Source organism: Stegastes partitus, unplaced genomic scaffold, assembly GCF_000690725.1.
Source record: "Stegastes partitus isolate 25-593 unplaced genomic scaffold, Stegastes_partitus-1.0.2 Scaffold210, whole genome shotgun sequence".
In the NCBI taxonomy this organism is placed as follows: Eukaryota; Metazoa; Chordata; class Actinopteri; family Pomacentridae; genus Stegastes; species Stegastes partitus.
This window is the reverse complement of record NW_007577941.1, coordinates 609,571-629,150: the sequence shown is the minus strand read 5'-3', so window position 1 is coordinate 629,150 and position 19,580 is coordinate 609,571. Positions and strand designations below refer to the sequence as shown.

Here is a 19,580-nt window from a genome sequence, read left to right as displayed (position 1 = left end):
GCGTAGGGCGAGGACCCGTCCATCGCCGCTTGCGGCTTTAATTCACATTCTTGTTTGTGTGGATGGAAAAAAAACCCAAAAAACTTACATCTGCGCAAGTGGGAAGTCTCCAGACACGCCTGCACCTCCATATACCTGGATGGCACAGTCCACCACCTTACAGGCCATTCTGGCTGCTGCAACTTTGATCATAGCAATCTAGGGAGCAGGAACAGTGATGAAAACAAGAGTTTTTCCAAATCCATAAAATACACTCAATTTTGAGCAGGCTTTATGTATGTGGTGTCCACACAGGAACAGCTGCAAAATAGAGGACTGAAAACAATCAGTTTCCATAATAACAGCCTTGATATGAGCGTCTGGGGAAAAAAAATGTAAATGAATCGTGGTAAATATCTCCAAAACTAAACAAGTGTTACATTTTAGGGTAAGAAAGCAGCTCTTTAAGACAAATAAGTTATACTGTGTATGCTGTGTGAAATTAGTATTAAGTTCATCATGAAGACCGTTCTACCTGTTTGCTAGCAACCCGGCTGCCCAGCGTATCCACAGCGTGAGCAGCATGAAGGGTCAGCAGGCGGGTTTGCTCTATCATGAGACGGCATTCTGCTATCCAGTGAGCGACGACCTCCTAAACACAACAGAACGGCAAGGAGAGCACATTTACTCAGGCTGCATTGAAAAATGTGCCCACTAGGTGTCAACAGCATAAAGGAACTCAACACATCCTGCCCCAGCCTTGAAATTAAAGTTGGAGGAATCTCTGGGGTACTACACGTTCACTCACATGTTGGTACAGCTTTTTTCCAAATGTTTGCCTGAAAGCAGCCCTCTGGCAAAGCAGCTCCAGTGCAAACTCTGAGAGGCCGACGGCTCTCATACAGTGGTGCAGCCTGCCGGGTCCCAGTCGACCCTGAGCAATCTCAAATCCCCTGCCCTCCCCTGGAAACAAATACGAGAGGACAGAACCGAGAGACGACAAAGAGTAACACCTTGAGTTACCACAGAAAAGGAAATTTGATCTCCGTCCCAGTGACCTCATTCAGGAAGTTGTTAAGGCATTATCACCTCATCGTCCAGAGACAATAACGAACTGGCTGTATAGAGGTAGCATGCGAAGGAGAAAGGACAAACAAGTGGGAATAGAAACAGAAACAACACAGGCTTTTACCCAGAATCATGTTGGAGACAGGGACGTAGACGTTTTCAAAGTGCACTTCAAAGTGGCCGCCATGGATGGCATCTGAGCACAGAAACAAGGAAAATGGTTAAGTAAGGCCAGGAACTCTCACCTGTTACATCTGTGTGCAAAAAGGCCATATTCGGACAAAATCAATAAATAAATCAATAAACCTACCATCCTGTCCGAACACAGTAAGCGGCCTGACGAGCTTCACACCTGGCGTTTCCATAGGGACGAGGATCATGCTGTGTCGCCCATGTCTAGGACACAAGATTACGACCAAAGCTTTAAAGGAATGACACGTTATACTTCGCCCACAATAACCATTTTCATAAGTTTTTCCATGCTGCTCTCAATTTGATGCAGTTTACAGCCGCAATTGTCAGTAAGAATCTGCAGACTAGTCTCTGCAAACAGGGTTGGGTGTGTGTATGTTGTTAACAGTGCTGACAAAACAAGGAGAAAGTGTATTACATATCTTGGGTGTGGCTGTTTTTCTAAATTTTCTAACAATATTCTTAACGCTGATGAGAGTGAGCTATTAATGAGTGGCAATAACGTGCCATTGAAAAATTTAACTGACATCAATTGTCAAGATTAGATTGATACAAAGCTTTAGGCAGAAATGTCAGGTTGGAGTTAAAATGCAGGTGCGTGCTGGGAAGTGCACCGTGCCCCTAAGCAAAGTCCATTTCAGTTAGAACAGCAAAACAGAGGAAGATTAATGTGAGGAACAAGCCACTAAAGTGCAAAGTAACACAGAGAGGCACAAAGTAACTGATAGAAAACCATAAGAGTGACACTTAATTGGTAAAACGTGAATCCTGGTAACAGAAATCCTGGAACAATAAAACCTGCGGTGACAGACGGGAAACCAGAAGCCTGAACTCTTACGCAAACAGAAAAAAAAAATCCTTGCGTGTTAATTTCCACAAGAAAGACGCATTCATGCTCATATCCTTCGTCATCGGACTGTTCTACTGACCTGCTGCTAACATCCTGAGAGCTGTTCCTGCACATCACGATGGCCACTTTGCATTGGGGATTGCCAGCACCTGGGGGGGGGAACAAAGCAGAAATCCTGTGGTTCATCTGTATTCGTGTTGTGTTGCAGTTTGTGGGCATAACAACCATTCTATGGCCTTAACCATTCTACGACCCGAGTATGGTCGGAAATTATGCGTTGCTTGTTGCGGCCTGGGAAGTGCCCGACATGGATCCAGCCAATGACGGATAAACGACGTGACAGCAGAAACAGCCACAGGTTGATTTACATTTCCTGACTTGGTTTCTTTGACACAGAGTAACTTTGAGTCCGTTATTATAAGCAGACCCTGGCTGCTGGAGATGAGTTGGAAAAAAAAAACAAACTTCTTTTACACAGTGTGATGATGTGAAATGTGTGATGACGGGATCACTGAGTTGTGATAATGGAGAATATTTTCGGTATTTCCTTGGTTGGGAGCCCACTTTGAGCCAAGCCCGTGTGGCCCACGGCACAAACAGAATGACCAAGCTCTTCCTTCCTGTTTAAATTTCTGTCCAACTGGGGGAAAAAAAACTGTCCCCTGAGGACAGGACATATGGACACCAGGCAGCAAGAGACATCAACAGTCTTTGACAATTCACAGCATGAGAATCACAGCGTGCGAGCACTTAAAGTCGATCTGACAGATGTTTAGTCTTTAAACAGAGTCACTGACTGTAGAAATTCAAACAAACAATAACTGATAGTGCGTGCTGTGCAACAACGAGCACGCCGTTTACACTCCACCCATAAACCACATCTAGGAAAGCCCGTTTGGCCCGGGGGCAGGTTAGGTTTTCCTCAGAATCCTTACATAACTCCTATGGTCCATGACACAAGGTGAGCCCTGCTGTCATGCCCGTACACGTCTTGTAATCGCAGGAATGAAAATTTACCTTCCCAGCCCACTAATCAGTCTTCCAGAGAACGTGACATCCAAACATTGCATGCTGTTGACTTCACAAAAAAAAACAGTCACATCAGGGTTCCAAACAAATGCTCTTATTCGTTGCCAGCTGAGTCTGACTGAAAAGAATTTAATGGAGGCATTTTGTTGTTTGTTTACTTTGTGTTCTCTAACCCATTTGTTTGTTGATTTGACTGAATATATTTATAGGCGATGCATTAAGTGAAAGAATGTGAGACAAAGAAGGGATATTAAAAAAAAAAAAACAAGTCTGACATTTCTGAGGAAACAGAAATAAGGAAACAACATTCAGAGGAAAACCCCACAAAACCAAAATACAGTTCATAAATTTGAAGTTTCAAACACAAGAGTCTACTCCACTGGATTTGTGTTAATGTGAGGCTGGTAAACAATGCACACAACCCACTACAACAAACCAGTAATGGCTGCATTCCAGTAAACCACACTAATCACTGTAAGCTTGTTAAATTGGCCAAAGATTACCCGTCTCTTAGGTCAGATGTTATTTCATATCCTTCTTTTATCCATTTTTCTTCTTTACACAGGCATAAACAAAGAGCTGTCAGCTGGGCACTCCTTGTCTGACAAAGACTAGAAAAATCTAAAGTTTCTCTTTGTACCGTAGTTGTTGCAACACAGCATACAGATTATAAAGAACCTAAAGAATTTATATCCATCTCTGCCAGCTGTCCGGAAACATGACCCACACGCCAACAGAGAGAGAGAAAAAAAAAAAGGCACACACAAACACACAAAAGCCTTCGGAGCTACGTGGAGAAGCGACATGCTCCTCTGGTGTCAGCAGTGGAGGGAGTTGGGCGGGCTGAAGCGCACATTAGTCACTTCAGTCCTGAGTACATGCAACTACTCTCCTCAGGATACACAACAACTATCTCTGCTTCATTAAAAAAAAAAAAAAAAAAAAAAAGGATTAATACCAACTTCACAAATCTCACCAGAAGAACAGAAACATGGTAAGAAACTTTATTATCACATTTTTAACTACTTTTCTTGTATCTAACGCGACAACCTGCTGACAGAGTTGTACTTGTATATGAATTGATAAAAGGACCTTACGGTTTTTAATCATATTGTTCAATTTAAATCAATAAACTAGCTAACAACATTTCACATATATATATTTGTGCCCCGTCATGCAGAGTGTTGTCCTTTGCTCACTTCAGTGATACCAGTCAAAGTCCTGCTTAGGGATATTTTATGACATTATAGGAATTACAGTAAGGTAACGATAACAAGCTAAACGTGTCCTCGCTGCTTCTCTAACGTTGTTGTTTTATGTTTACTTCTTTGTGTTTGTCTCCTTAGCGCTTTGCTTGCTTAATTTAAAACAGTTTCCTGAAGTGATTGATTATCACTGTAAGCACTGTTAGTCTGAGTTACACCTCAACTGTCACAATCACTTTCGCTTTACTCAAATTATTTTATCTAGTTTTTTTGTTGTTGTTGTTGCAGAAAATCAATAAAATCTCTTACCAAGGGTGAAATGTCATTCCTCGGCAAAAAAAAATTAATTTAATTGAGAAAACAGTGGCTAAATGTAATATTATGTTTTTCCAATGCTGTGAAAGGTTTCTTTATATCTGTAATATTTGTACAAAGCCTTGAAATCGGTCTGTGTTTCCGTTGGCATCACTTCTATGAGAACATTTCTAATCACTATATTCAACTACTACATTTCAAATACAAATTTATGTCTGTTTCGTGGTTTCAAAACTGCTATTACCAATAATATGTTCTTCTGTATGTGAGAGCATATCACCATCCACAAACCTGCTGCTCTCTCATTCAACTCTCCAGCTGTTGACAGCAGTGAATACTTGAAATATTTCTCACTGTTCCAATGAACATCTGCAGCAGCAACTCCTGCTCCACCCATCTGGGAGATAACGACGTTTTATATAACGAAACCTGGACACTTTTCATAACATGACTCCTGTCATCTTAGCAACAAGTGCAATTTTCCAAAATGATCCTGAGATGCAAAATATGCCAAAGCCATGCCTTGGTCCTGATCCAGGAATTATATCATCTGTCACGTAATTTGTTTTGCTGTTAGAGTCCACAGCTACCTAAATTCCAGCTGTGAGCGAATTGATAAAATCCAAAATATAAGATCAGAATTTCTATGAGATCAGTGTCAGATGAGCATTTTGAACTTAGTCCGACCATTATGCTTCTCACGGGAAAATTAGGTCGTTTTCCAAAGAAATAATGATCCGTGTGAGACAGAAAGAGCATTCATATACACACAGCACTGTATTTGCTAATCCTCAGCTGAAATCTCCATCTGGAGTCAACAGTGGAGGCGGGAGGTTAACAACACAATGGCACTGGATGAAAGTCTGACTTCAATGGGATGTCCTGTTGAAGCAGCACATACCATATACAGTAAAACCAACATCCTGGATTTGAATCTGGCAAGAGACCTTGCACTTGTGTCATCACCATCTCCCTCTCCTTCATACTTTCTGTCGCTTGTGACTTTTAATTTCCTCCTACGGGCAAAATGACATGAATAACAAATGACATGAGCTGTACTCGGTGTTGACGGATCAGAAGAGGTTTACAAGCTGGAAATTTGCTGTTGTACAAAGTGTAGATGTTATCGTTCTGCATTACAGCTTGTACTGCTTTGCATTTTGAAAAGATTTGAAAGACAGATTTATTAGGAATTCCGATATGATCTGCTTTCCTGTGATTAAAGTATCAGTGAAGCAGAAGCTGATATTTCCTGAAGCCTGTAGATCACTCAGCATCTGACAGAATACAAACGAAGCAAATTCTGAAGGTAATTAGAGGCCCTGCAAGCCTCTTGTCTGCTTTTATTTTCCCTCAGAGTTGTGTTCAGTGGGGTTATTCAAGCCCACACACATTTCAGACAGACAGGGCTTAAGCCTTTAGGGAAAGCATGCAAGAGAGATTCCTTCAATGAAGAATAGAAAAACAACTTCCTTTTCCCGTTTCTGCTGAAAGGGAGCCTATCATTTACAAACGCTCTGCTCTTAATCTGTTAAATAACGCAAATTACACATCTACGGCAAATGATTTAACTGATTATACTGCATCACAACAGCTTAAAAAAGTTCTGAGTGAAATGTAATCCCATGTTTCTCTAAAGCGTGCTCTGTTTTGCCTTCACAGGACAAAATGGAAGACTTCTACTACCACGATGACGAAGACGCCAGCTTTAATGACAGCTACGACTACAATTATGAACACAGCATTTGTGACAAGGAAGCGGTGCGCTCTTTTGGTGGCGTCTTCCTCCCAATCATCTACACCCTGGCTCTGGTGGTAGGTCTGGCTGGGAACGCCCTGGTGGTGGTTGTCTACACATCCCGGTTGAGACTACGAACCCTGACGGACGTGTGCATCCTAAACCTCGCCATCTCGGACCTGCTGCTGCTCTTCACCCTGCCCTTCTGGGCGGCTGACGCGGTCCACGGATGGAGGCTGGGAAAGGCCGCCTGCAAGATCACCTCCTTCCTCTACAGCACCAACTTCAGCTGTGGCATGCTGCTGCTGGCGTGCATCAGTGTGGATCGCTACCGTGCTGTAGCCCAAAATCCAACCGGCAGAAATGGGACAGGACCCCGAGCGAGGAGACAGTGGCTCCTGGTGTGTGTCGTGTTGTGGGCTTTAGCCAGCTTTCTTGGCCTTCCCGAGCTCATCTTCTCCACAGTGAAGATCTCCCATCACAGGATCGGCTGCACCCCCGTCTACCCGCACAGCATGGCCCGACCTGCTAAAGCTGCCCTGGAGCTGCTGGAGGTGACCCTTAGGTTCCTGCTGCCTTTCTTGGTCATGGTGATATGCTACTGCTGGGTGGGGCGGGCCCTGACTAAGGCCGTTGGGGTGCGGAGAGACCGAAAGTGGCGAGCCCTGCGCGTCCTCCTCGCTGTGGTGGCTGTATTCCTGCTCACCCAGCTGCCCTACAACGTGGTCAAGCTGTGCCGAGCGATGGACATCATTTACATCCTCGTGACGGACTGTGAAGTCAGCAAGAATCTGGATCGCGCTGTCCAAGTGACGGAGAGCCTGGCGCTCACCCACGCCTGCATCAACCCAGTTCTCTACGCCTTCATCGGGTCCTCCTTTAGGGGTCACGTCCTAAAGGCGGCTAAGCGCCTTGGACAGCGCCTTGGGAGACACCCGACACACGTGAACGAGGAGCCGGCGGTGGAGATTGCGCTTAACACACGCAATCAAACTCAATCCCAGTCCGGTTCCGAAGACCAAGACACCAGCACCTTTACCATTTAAGACTCTAAAATAGATCTATTTCCTTGTAAGCACCTATGCAAACTGTATGTCTACGTATACATATTTGCATACTTGTACTATCATACAGGACAGATATCAATTACTACAGGTATTCTTTTTTAGGGTAATATATATGTACAGTGAGTTTACATGCACTAACTAAACAAAGTATTTTGTATAAATTATGTATTTTGTTAAATAAAAGAACAAAGCTTTTTAATGATGCGCATCTACGCACTTCTGTTGCAATCAAACACAGCTGAAAGTCAAGACGCTCGGAGAACTTTTCTGGTTTTTCACAACGAATCCAATTCAATCGGCACAGTCTTCCATCCATGAGATCATCTGCATCTCATTTTATCACATCTCGTGGCCCGGGTTGGAATAATTGCACAGTGGGTGACCATTGAGTTGAAAAACAATTGGCAAACGAAGACAGGACAACAAACAGCAGGAAGGACCCATTCATGCTATAAAGCCAAGAAAAAGCAGTGCTGAACGTTCCTTTGAGGCCATTTTTCATCCACTCATCTTTTTTGATTTGAATAAACTTGGAACTTGAAAGAGAATACAGTTTGCAGTTAAGTGCAATCCATATTTTTCTCCTTTCAAATTACTCAACGCCACCATATAACATTATGGCAAGCTAACCCTATTCTATGAAATCTAGGCTCGATGTGATGGATAGCTAGAGTCAAAGAGTTTATTCAAGCCTCTTTACACAACGGCAAAGCTTCGTTGTGCAAAACATCCTGACCAGAGCCACAACAGATGCGTCCTAAAGCTCCTCAGACACTAAGTCATTTCATTGTTTACCATTCTTTCCATCTGCAATACCTGCTAGTCATCCTCTTTCAACAATAATGACTTTCAAATTGGATGTGTGGGAGCTACACTCTGTACAATACCCAAACTTGGTGCGTCTAGCCAGACAGACAAACGTTTAGGCTACAACTTTAATAGTGTCCAAGCAGAGGGAAGACTGGGTTTCTAGGCAACATGAGTATTAGATTGCATGACAGCACACAAAATAAGTAAACAAGGAAGTCCTACATCTCAGTAGAGCCCATTTAGTTATACAATGTCCACCAAAAGTATGTGAATGGGGTGATATGTGATGCAAGACGCGATGTTTTTGCTACTTCAGACATTTAAACTTAAGATCAGAACATGGCAATCTGACAAAAGCAGAGAAGTGAAATTTGTATGTCAATAAGCATCATTAAAAGCGTCTATTTTCACCACAGTCTCACTCAGATGTACATCAGGTTTTTCCTAAACAGTTAATATTGGCAAGAATTACATGCCTCAAAATGTCAAATCATATGATTAAAAAAAAAAAAAAAAGTATACTAATTTATATATTTTACTTGTTTTTACTTTAGTTTGAAAGAGACCAAAATTACTTGTATAAAATTCAACTGCACACAACCAGCAGCTACTAATAATGGTAAACATGTGTATATTGGCTTCTCTTGTGTGAGTGTGTATGCAAATATGCCTTAAAGACAAAAGATTGCAGGCCTGGGAGTAATTTTCCGACATCATCACGCCTGTGGGACAGTATTATGTAGCTTCCACACCACAGAGCTGCACCGGAAAGTTCTATAGACTCTCCCAGCTAGTAATTCTTTGCCACAATTTAAGAGAAAAAGCAAAAGCGAAGAGGAAAAATTGCTTCATGCTCTAGTGCATGTGGATTACACGTAATGTGTGACCAAAGTGAATATTCCAGTCTTTCCAGTAAGTTTAAGTTACAGTGGGTTATTTGGTGGTAAGCAGCAGACAAGAAAAGCCTACGACATCTAATTTAAGAATTGCTGTGTATTTACAATGAAGTACAGTTCTAAAACCACGGATGGGAAGTCTTTAGTTCCTGTTTCTCTATGGGAAAGATACTGTACAACATTAAAAAAAGAAAAAAAAGGGCTGTCAAGTGCACGCATATAGCACATCATTGAGGAAGTGGCAGTAGTGGTTACATTTGATACTTGGAAAGAATGAGTTTGCGTAGATACATAAGAATTTAAAATAAGAAGAACACAAAATAATAAGAATTGAAAATAATTGAATTCATACAGTGACTAGTTTTGCTTTCCCTTTTGTTAAAAGAGAAATTGGACTGACTGTATGTGGACACAGTGACTCACTGCAAAAAGCACAAAACCATTCAGTTTCCACTCTTGAATAATATGATTTGCTACCAAAGCAACCACAGGTCACAGAAAGCATGAAAATGGTCATCCCCACGCCCGCATTCTTTCCTAACACAGACACATATTCATATTGGCAAAGGACAATCTCACAACTCCAGAAGATTTTTTTTTTTGTGGCGGAAATTTCACTTCCAATGAAAAGAGACGCGTTATGAAAAACGAGTCTAACTACAGATGTATGACTGACAAGAGGAATGCATTGCATAAAGACAATAAGTTGACAGTAGAAATACTGCTCAATTTTGGTAAACCGTAGCATTTTAAGCTTTCAGCGGCATGGAGGAATTCCGTGCAGCTCTGAAAAAACAACAGCCCAATGTTTTCCTTTAAACTGGGGAGTAAAACCTTCAGACTACATATGTGTCAGAGTAAACATCTGGAATATCTTTCGGTTTCTAGTGATTAAGGAGGTGAATGATAAACATTTAAAAACACTAATACCAGTTTGTGGTTTTTGTTTTACTTTAACTGTCCTTGAATTATATTGTTTAGTTTTTTTAAAAACAGGATATTGAGGACAAAGTTCATTAACAGAGGCAGACAAAGACAGACTAAAGTACAACGTTAACATAAAAAATCTGACTCACACATCAGTCATTAATGTCCAAAGAGCTATCACGTGCAATTTGTTTATAGAGTCAATGCAGCGGCGCACAGTGACGTCCTTTTAGGGCCATTTAAACCTAAGGGTTACATTAACATTTGTTTTATCTGTTTTTTTCGACTTATTTACTCACAATGACAAAGTGTCGATTGACGGATACACACACTGACTATGTATCATGGTTGGAATCCGTGACCTTTTACTCGTCCAACCAGCTGGAAAACAAAAGCCGTATTTTCCAGAATGAAATCAATGCAAGATTTTAAAGGTCATGAAAAAGTTGTTTATGTTACATAATGCTTATTGTATGAGTCATTTGTGCTTTTTTTTTGTCGTCCATATGTTCGCAGTTTGGGTAAGAATGCATCTCTGTAAGGCTTTGCTTCGGTAACATCTTGACTACATATAAACTCGTCTCTTTCTGAGAAAAGCTCCTGAGTACACTTGTGGACAATAACATTATCAGATTTACTCTTTTTAAAAACAGTCTGTGTTTTATGGGGACGTGTCAAAAAAAAAAAAAAAGCTTTAAAGTGAGTTCAGTAAGTAGACATCAAACAATTGATTGTTTTTTTTGATTCTTAAGCTCTCTAAAATTCTCAGTCGTAAAACGAAGCAGAAACCTCTTCAGCGTTCTGGGTGGGATAGTACGTATGATCTACTATAACTCATGTAAGAAATAAAAGCCTACTTACCACTGCTCCACCACTTCTTGCCATTTATGATGTAGTTGTCTTTATCCCTGTGAAAGCTGCACTCCATGTTGGTTGCATCACTGGAGGCCACGTCGGGCTCTGGGGAAAAAACCACAAGATACAGAGACTCAGACTCCAATGAGTTTTAAATCTATAGAGCCCTGCCTTTGCTCTTCTACTTCTTTAGATTCCAGCTTAAACCACAGGTAGAGTTCAATGTAAAAAGAGTGTACTCACACCATTTTTTAATTAACCCCCCTCACCTCAAAACTTTCTTGTGGGTTTGAAATACATGTTACCTTTGAAAAACTACCAAATTACACCATTTATCAGAGCTAGAAAGTGTAAAAACAGAAGGATTCTCAGCTTGATCTGATCATGTGTGACTCTAAAATCATGATATTTCTGTCCAGTTAGCTCATTCTATGTACCTCATTTAAATATTTACCAAAAATAACCCATTTGCACGAGACTGTATAAGAAAATTCTACACGTGTTAATACAACTTAGAAGTCAGAAGTGACTCAGCTGTGACCAACAGTCACGTGACGTAATGACTGTCTGGCTGAACTGCAGGCTGTGTTTATACAGCAGAGAGACACGTGTGGGAACAGATTTGAGACACTGAGCGCAAAAGAAAACACACAAATATCTTTTTAGTGCCAAGTTAGTAGATGTTGAAGTAAGTAAACAGTGTGGGAATATTAGTAGTAATTGTATAGTATTAGTATGGCATATGTAAATAAGAAAATATCTGTAGTATTTTTTTTTCAGTATTGATAACTCCTGGGGGCACTTGGAATTAAAAAATTTCAACCTTCTTCTGCTGCACTAAAAACATTTTAAAATTGTTTTGACTACTAGCCATGATCATGCTGTTTCCATAGAGATGCAAGATTTTATATTGCTGTGGAAAATGAGAACCACGGTGAGTAACAATGTGACAGGAACGACAAAACTCTCCAGAAACTGAATAGGGTTCAGGGGGGGTTAACACAGCAGATAACTCTCAAAAAAAGGCTAAAAGTAGAAATTGTTTATCAGCCCAACACGGGGGTTCCTGTTCCTCATCATCCAACGTAATAAATCTACCAAACCGCTGACGAGAAACATCCCCAAAACACTACTAATCACCATCTGTGTTTACAAAAACCACGGGAGACGTTCACACCCACTGTAATCACCTCTGGCAACAGCATGCTGCAGTTTCCAGGCAGTGTGGAAAGCAACGTGGAGCAAAACAGGGAGAAATTACTCATAGTGAACTAGTGTTTGCTGCTGGCACGTAAAACGTTCAAACAAACCTTTGACAGAGTCGGTGGCAACCGTGTTGCGTGTAACCCGACTCATTTAAGCCCACAACCATCACTGGAAAATTTTGCGGAAAACCACAATAAATATTCCGGGGGCTGACCTTAACAGTGCCTTGTAAATGAGCTGAAACTTCTGTAAGGAGCTTAATGCAAGTGTTCCAAACTGTGACGTCAAATCCTACACATCATAAAATTATGTTGCTTCCTCAGGCTTGGCTTTCAACGCTCATACCATTCCTGATGCAGAGATTATGGTATGTTTTCTTTTTCAGCCTTCTGTGATGCGACGGTTAAAATACCTGTCATACAGAAGCAGGAGCGGATCTCTCCTCTGAGCAGAGGTTCCAGCCATTTCTTCTTCTGTTCCTCACTGCCAAACAAGTGGAGCACCTCCATATTTCCTGTGTCTGTGGAAAAATACCACAACATCTATCATCTTCAAACAATTATGAGCTAAACTTGGAAACTAATGTGTGCTTTGGTTTAACTCTTATGGCAAAAAAAACAACACCTTGAAAAGGGCCAATTTTGGAGAATTGTATGTTTTAATTTAACATTTTTTAACCCAGTAATAAACCTAAAAATGCATGGTTGCAGCAAAAAAGTTAAGGATTTTATTCAGAACATGATAATCTTGTTCTAAGTATTGTCATTTAACTGGAAGAATGAACCCACAATCATATAAATTATCTCTAAACCTGACACCATGTAAGATGTTTTACCAGGAGCCTGGCAGTTAAAGACTTCGGGGGCAAAGAAGCAGCGTCCAGTTTCTTCTGCAATATAGGCATAGTCCAACTGACTGAGCCCACTGGCTGCAGGCAGGAACAAGTTCCACAGCCCTGCCGCCCTGGCTTTCACCTGAATACCAGACATGCATGTTGTTATTATAAGGAGTGTAAAAAAGGACAAATGCTTCTTTCAGATAGATGTTGGTGAAGACAAGCAGAGCAAGCAGTTGGAACAGATCGATGCAGGCGCAAATAATGTTGCTTTTGCTTTAATTTAAACTGTTAATGATGGATTGTAGCGAGTGACTCAGAAGGGAGGTGCACTGTTTGGAGAACATTTAAATAGACTTGGCCATTTGACTGATGCTTGACTTTTGATTGGCTTTTGTTGCTAATATTTATGCTGGCTCTCTGCAGAGAAGAGATTGAATATCCACGAGGAATAGCCCTACATACCTTTAGATCCTCTATTATTTGCGGGGTGCGCCACCTCTGTGAAGACTCAGCATGTTTGGAGTAGTACTCTGCAACTTCCTGGTAGAAAATAACACTGATTACCGAGTGGATTGGTAAGACGTATAAGTAATGGCATTCTGGCTCTATTCTCACTACTGTACAATCTGCATTACTGGTAATATGCAAAGCAACATGCAGCAATATTTCCTCAACTTTACAATATGTTAACGTAGAGACAATTTTACTGGAGTCTGTATTATTTTTCTTCTGTTTCTGTCTGTCAATTTCGTCCATAAATATAAACAATCTCCTCACTTCACCCTGCTGCACTGTATTAACAAGGTTGTGATGTCCAGCCGGTGGTGACGATCCTGCGTGCGACATAATCTATGTAATCAACAGACTCATTGTTTTCTCACTCTAATTACTTGGTCCTGATCGCATGAATGAGCTCCTTTGTTAAATAATTTCATATCCAAGTCAGAATCCATCTGGGAAAACAAATCCCTTCTGTTCAAGGCAACTCTCGGCACTGACCCGCTGAGCAGGAAGCACGTTTTGTCTCATGAAGTCTTTGACCTGCCGGAGAACAGCTTGACCTTTAGCTGTCTGGAGGAAGAGTCCGTCTTTCTTTGGCTCTGTCAGAGGCCTGGAAACACATCTTAAACTTTAACAGTCGCAGACAACAGCTAGAGGTTCCTGGCTTAAGTTTAGTCAGCAGGTGGAATTCATCAGTTTTCTGGCCCATTCTAACAATTGATCTTGATCGTAATCTTCACATAACAGCATGTTTGGGTTGTCCTGATGCTGATTATGACAAATTATATTAATCTGAAAGCCAGTTAATCACCATTAATCACTTCATAACAGCAACCAACCTCTGTAAAAGCTGCAAGGTTTCCTTAGCCAAGGGCTCCACACACTGGCCGAACTGGGCTGCATTGGGCGCACTGGCATTACCCAGTAAGTGGCGAGCGTAGATCCCCTAATAAACAAACAGGGGAAGCATTTAAATTCTTATGTGTACGCCTAAAGGGCAAATAGGTACACCACTGCAGTTTAACTTTGTACAAACCTGAGCAATTCCAGCCATTTTAAAGTTTGACAAGGCCAAGTAAAAATTCCACTGCGGCAGCACAGATGGGATCCCCCGACACCTGCAGTAAATGGAGATCAGGTCGCCCACAGATGGAGCTCCTGCTCGTTGAGGGACGAAGGTAGAAGGACAAGTATATACTGTGAGTCGACATAAATACACAATACGTTCATGCAAAGATGAAAACATAAGTACATTCATCTATCTATTTTTATATCTACTAATTATGCTCAAGGTTTATATTGTTAGTCGTTGACATTACCTTCTACTCCATTTAAACTCCCCATTGAGCTGATAATGTTGAAATTTGTGGGCCAGTAGCAAGGCATAAGGAAGTATGCCAAGTCCGCTAAGGGCTGCCCAGTGGTAGACAGCTCCCAGTCCAACACTGCTACCACACGTGCCTTATGACATCAAACACACTCTGTGAAGTATTTACTGATAAATACAGCAAAACTGAGAGACGACTGGTCATAGAAATGTCACCTCTGTTGGATGGAAAATCAAGTTGTCCAATCGGAAATCTCCATGGACAAGAGTGACTTCATTGTCATTCACTGGTAAATTCTTCATCAACCAATCAGACAGTTCATTCATGGCTGGGATGTCAACGTGGGCTGCTGCTTTGTACTGCTTTGTCCAGGTGGACACCTATAATGAGGAAAAGGCATTCCATCATTCCGGGTCATTTCAATTTGGAATTTGGAAATCTGACCAGTTTTTAAGATTGGATATACTATACAAAGAAGTTTGGAGTATAAAGTGTTTTCTCACTTGTCTCCTGCAATAACCAGGCCCTCTGCCATACCCTTCAAGGTTCAGTGATTGCAGGTCCAGTGAGTGAAGCTTTGCCAAGAGCTCCACTGCAGCCACATACAGAGCTGTTCTCTCTGCTGGACTCACTCCAGGGAGACGCAGATCCCTGAATATGCGGCCCTGATCGACAGAAATGGATCAACAACAGTGTCTTGTTACAAAAAATAAAAATTCCAAACTCCAACTTTTACCTTTAGAGAATAGAGCCAATATCAAGCAACAGCAAATAATAAATTAGATGCAGGAATTTGTGAGTGGTGACTTTCCAGCAATGTAAATTTGGCTTGAGTGCACAAACTGACCTTCACATGCTCCATCAAGTAGAATTCCGTCCCAATTACTTCTACATCGGTGCAGTGCAAGAGGGGCTGAGGCACAGGAAAACCAGCAGAGAAAAGGGCCTTCTGCACCCGATACTCCCTGTCCACCTGAAAACAAAGTCAAACATACCACAGTATAAGCCGCGCTTGAAAAATGTTGTCAGGATATTATATTAACATGTTATTTTACATAATTTAATTGGAATAGGATTTCCAACACAGAAATTGATATGCAATTCCTCAGTATCATGAAAACTCACTGCTTATTATCCATTTACATATATCTATGTCCCTGCCTTTGCCCTAAGTCAGCTGGGATAGGCTCCAGCCTCCCCACAACCCTAGTGAGGATTAAGCGGTGTACAGATAATGGATGGATGGATGGATGGATGGATCTATGTGGTTTTGTTTATGTTATATTTTACAGCAGTCTCTCTCAGACTCAGCTGGTTTGGCCTTGGGTGGGCAGAGTCAAAATATCTCTCTGTTTTGTTTCACTCTGTTTACTTTCACATACAGAGCAAGTGCACAGATACAATTCACTGGTAGACAAAATGGAAAAAAATACTCATAACAGTTACAAATCCAAGGCTCACTGTTTGGTTCCTCCCTGTTCTTTCTATGTTTTAAGTTTGGAGAGAGTAGAAAAAGTTTTAATGTGTTTTTTCACTGGGAAATGAGAGTACCATTATGCATACAGTAAAAAATATTCACCTCTCTTGGAAGTTTTTCCCTTTTGTTGTCTTTAAACATGAAATCATGGTCAACTGAATTTTTCTTTTTCAACAAAAAAATTACAAAAAATGTCAAAATGAAAACAGAGTTTTACAAAGAAACATCAATTAATTAAAAATATAAAATGCAAAAGGCTACTGAAAAGCATAAGTCGTACTTGAAAACTAAGCGGCCGTGCAGGAAAGAGACGAGTGAGGGAGACCACCGAGACACCTGTGACTCCTCTAAAGGAATTACAATCTTCAGCAGCTGAGACGGGAGTGACTGTGCAAAAAACAAGTGTTGCTTGTTCTTCATCAGTCAAATCTTTATGGGAGAGTGGCAAACAGAAAGCCACTGTTGAAAGAGCTCATAATAAATCTCATCTGCCTTTGTGAAGCGCTATGAGATGACTTGTTGTTGTAAATATGCGCTATACAAATAAAATTGAATTGAATTGAATTGAATCTAAAATTCAACGGAAGGCACGTGGGTGACTCAGTGTTCAGATGTGCAAGGCTGAATGAGACTCATCCACGGAGGCCCAATAATGTAATTACAACTAAAGGTGCATTTATTAAATACTGACTTGAGGGGAGAGAATACTTACACAATCACTTACTTTACATTTTTAATTATTTGGCATTACTTTTAAAAAATCAGTTTTCACTTTTACATTAACAAACTTTTTTTTTTTTGTAAATTCTTCCCAAAAAAGCCAAATTATATTTAACATGATTAAGTGTTGAAAAGCAATAAAAGAGGAAACCTTCCAAGGGGATTGAATACTTTTCTAACCACTGTACATTAAAGGTTGGATAACTGATGGACACTTGTTCTTTGTGAATTCACTTCATGCAGAGTTTCTACAATGATCAGCAACTACGTGTGAACTCAAACCAGCTTGTATCCAAACTTTGTCTCTATGTTCAGCAAAATGAGCACCAAATGTCACGGTTCTTTCACATTCTTGCAAATAATACATGAACTTATGTGGTGCTGGCAGCTTTTGTGTGTGTGTGTTTTCACTTACATTTAGCACTGAGCAGAGCTATGGCATATTTGTGTATGTCTGTCAAATGTGGTGTTCACACCAAACATATTTTCAACAGTTTCTCCCCCTGCTGGAGAAGTGAAGGGGCTACACATAGCAGTGTTTGAACACATCTGCAAACACTGCTGTGCAGGGTGCCGATGAATGCGATTCAGTGGTGAACTCTTACCTTGTGAGCCCCTGGCAGCAGCTCACCTGGGGGTCTCTTCCTGAGAACATAGCTCTGTGAAGGTGCCTGGATTAGGAAAGTTGGGTTTGACTGACCAGCACTGAAAGATAACAGACGTCATAACGTGTTATCAGTTAGCTAAACATTCGTACAAGACTAACTTTGAGAAAACAAGCCAGCTCTGTCTGTGTGTCTTACCTGTACTGTCTGACAGTTAGTGTGTCATTATGCGACAACCGTGACTTGACAGTCAAGTATCTTTGAAGACTGCTAACATTAAATTTATGTTGTTGTCGTACAGGAGTTGTCAGTCCGTCCATGTTTTAGATATACGGGATTAATCATTACCAGAAGCATTATTGAGTTTAGAAATGTTCTTCTTCTTCTTCTGCTGCTGCTGCTGTTGTTATTCTTCTTCTTCTTCTTCTTCTTCTTCTTTGGTGGATTTTGGTGATTGAGTTGCATTTCCGCCTCCAACGGACTGGAGTGTGGAAAACTCAAGATTCTTTAAGCCATTTATTTTATTTCTTTATTTATTTATTTATTTGAATTAAATGTAATATTCAGACGGTGTTGATAGCTGTGATTTATTTATTTTATTTTATTCCATTTTATGTGTGTGAAAGCTTTATGGCTCCGTGTATGACTGATTTTACAAAGAGGTTGCTCATTTATGCAACTTCTCATCGGCAAAAGCAAAGATCATTTTCTGTCTAAAAATATTCTTCCCTTTAAAAAAAAAAAGTACATATATGTATGTGAAGGTGATACCCAGGTGTTGTGTTTTTTTTTTAATAAGTTTCTCTTTTATACAAAAGCTCTTAAAATCATGTAAACGAAAAATGTTCTAACAAAATACAATTAGATAATTAAAATAAAGAAAATTAAAAAATTATTTTAAATAAAGAAGCACTGGTTCTATCTTCTTTCTTCCTTTGGTTTACTTTAGAGGATGTTTACTTATATATATTACAATCTATGACATACTATATGTTTACCTGTTCTTATTGGTCAAATGCAACGATGCTAAAGGCATGATGTTTGTGCAATAAAAAATGTTTATTAAACTGTTCTATGTATGGTTACTCAAAAGCTTAAAAGTACCATGAATTGTCACTTCTTAAACGCATTTATTAAAAACATAAAACAAAACAAATAGTATAAAGTGCAGCATACAAGCAGTCACAACACTGTTTTGTTATGATTCCCAGTGTAAAAAGTGGCTTTTAATACATATTATTTTTATATATACATATACATTTTTAAGGCTTTTAACTTTGAATGTTAACAATGGTGTAAAAAGCTTCACTTTACTCACGTGCTTGCAAGTGGCAAAACAAAACAACAATCTTTGTGATTTTTGAACACTATGGAGCCCTTTAAAGGTCATGCAAGATTTTTGGGGGGACTACCTTGAAGTTTTAGGTCCCCATAAAATACTTTTTGCGCAATATCTTTCATGTTTCCTCATAATATGCTTCACATTCCTTATGGTCCATATGAACATTTAGTGTTTTGCTTTTACTAAGTGGTTACACAAACTTTGAACTTTGTGGCTATGCAAAACAGAATAAAGGGCTTGTCAACCTATGAAAATATGCTGTAAAAGGGGGCAATTTCATCATTTATGACCATGTAAAAAGCAGTGTTTTGATATATGTAACTGTAACACCATGACAGCACATTTTCTTATTGTGGTAAAAGGTGCTATTTAGGCTGTTTGTCATGGTGTAAAAACTGTAGGTGTTTTCTGATCACATAAAAAGTAGTGTAAGCTATGCTCTCACAAAAACCATAAAAAATTATCTTTTTTTCCTTTTTGTTGGGCTTTTGACAGTGTAAAACTGTAATTTTATTTCTTTTTGACAGTAAAAAGCAGTGTTTTAATAAGTCTAACTGGAACACCACGAAAGCAGATTTTTGACCATGTAAAAAGCAGAGTTTAGGCATTTTTTTTGGTGCATAAAAGTGACC

General features: G+C 40.2%; 2 protein-coding genes across 2 annotated transcripts; one reads left to right on the top strand and one right to left on the bottom strand.

The window, feature by feature from the left end:
- Positions 1–84: 84 nt before the first annotated feature.
- Positions 85–17,997, bottom strand: acad11 (acyl-CoA dehydrogenase family, member 11). Its single transcript, XM_008280817.1, has 19 exons — positions 17,805–17,997; positions 17,607–17,706; positions 15,652–15,777; positions 15,308–15,469; positions 15,020–15,184; positions 14,796–14,937; positions 14,513–14,634; positions 14,316–14,422; positions 13,975–14,086; positions 13,438–13,515; positions 12,973–13,111; positions 12,550–12,657; positions 10,938–11,036; positions 2,169–2,238; positions 1,358–1,443; positions 1,172–1,243; positions 788–942; positions 515–631; positions 85–198 (listed from the first exon to the last, which is right to left on the bottom strand). The coding sequence occupies exons 1-19, from the start codon at positions 17,924–17,926 to the stop codon at positions 85–87; spliced, it is 2,196 nt and encodes a 731-aa protein (XP_008279039.1). The 5' UTR covers positions 17,927–17,997.
- On the top strand, positions 3,924–7,991 carry ackr4b (atypical chemokine receptor 4b). The gene is made up of 2 exons (XM_008280816.1): positions 3,924–4,112; positions 6,301–7,991. Exons 1-2 carry the CDS (start codon positions 4,110–4,112, stop codon positions 7,420–7,422), a joined length of 1,125 nt encoding a protein of 374 aa, XP_008279038.1. The 5' UTR covers positions 3,924–4,109; the 3' UTR covers positions 7,423–7,991.
- Positions 17,998–19,580: the final 1,583 nt, after the last annotated feature.

Coding starts and splice junctions, on each gene's coding strand:
- acad11 (XM_008280817.1), bottom strand. CDS start 17,926: ATGGACGGACTGACAACTCCTGTACGACAACAACATAAATTTAATGTT. Junction 17,707..17,804: donor CTAACTGTCAGACAGTACAG/GTAAGACACACA, acceptor GTTATCTTTCAG/TGCTGGTCAGTCAAACCCAA. Junction 13,112..13,437: donor AAATAATAGAGGATCTAAAG/GTATGTAGGGCT, acceptor TCTGGTATTCAG/GTGAAAGCCAGGGCGGCAGG.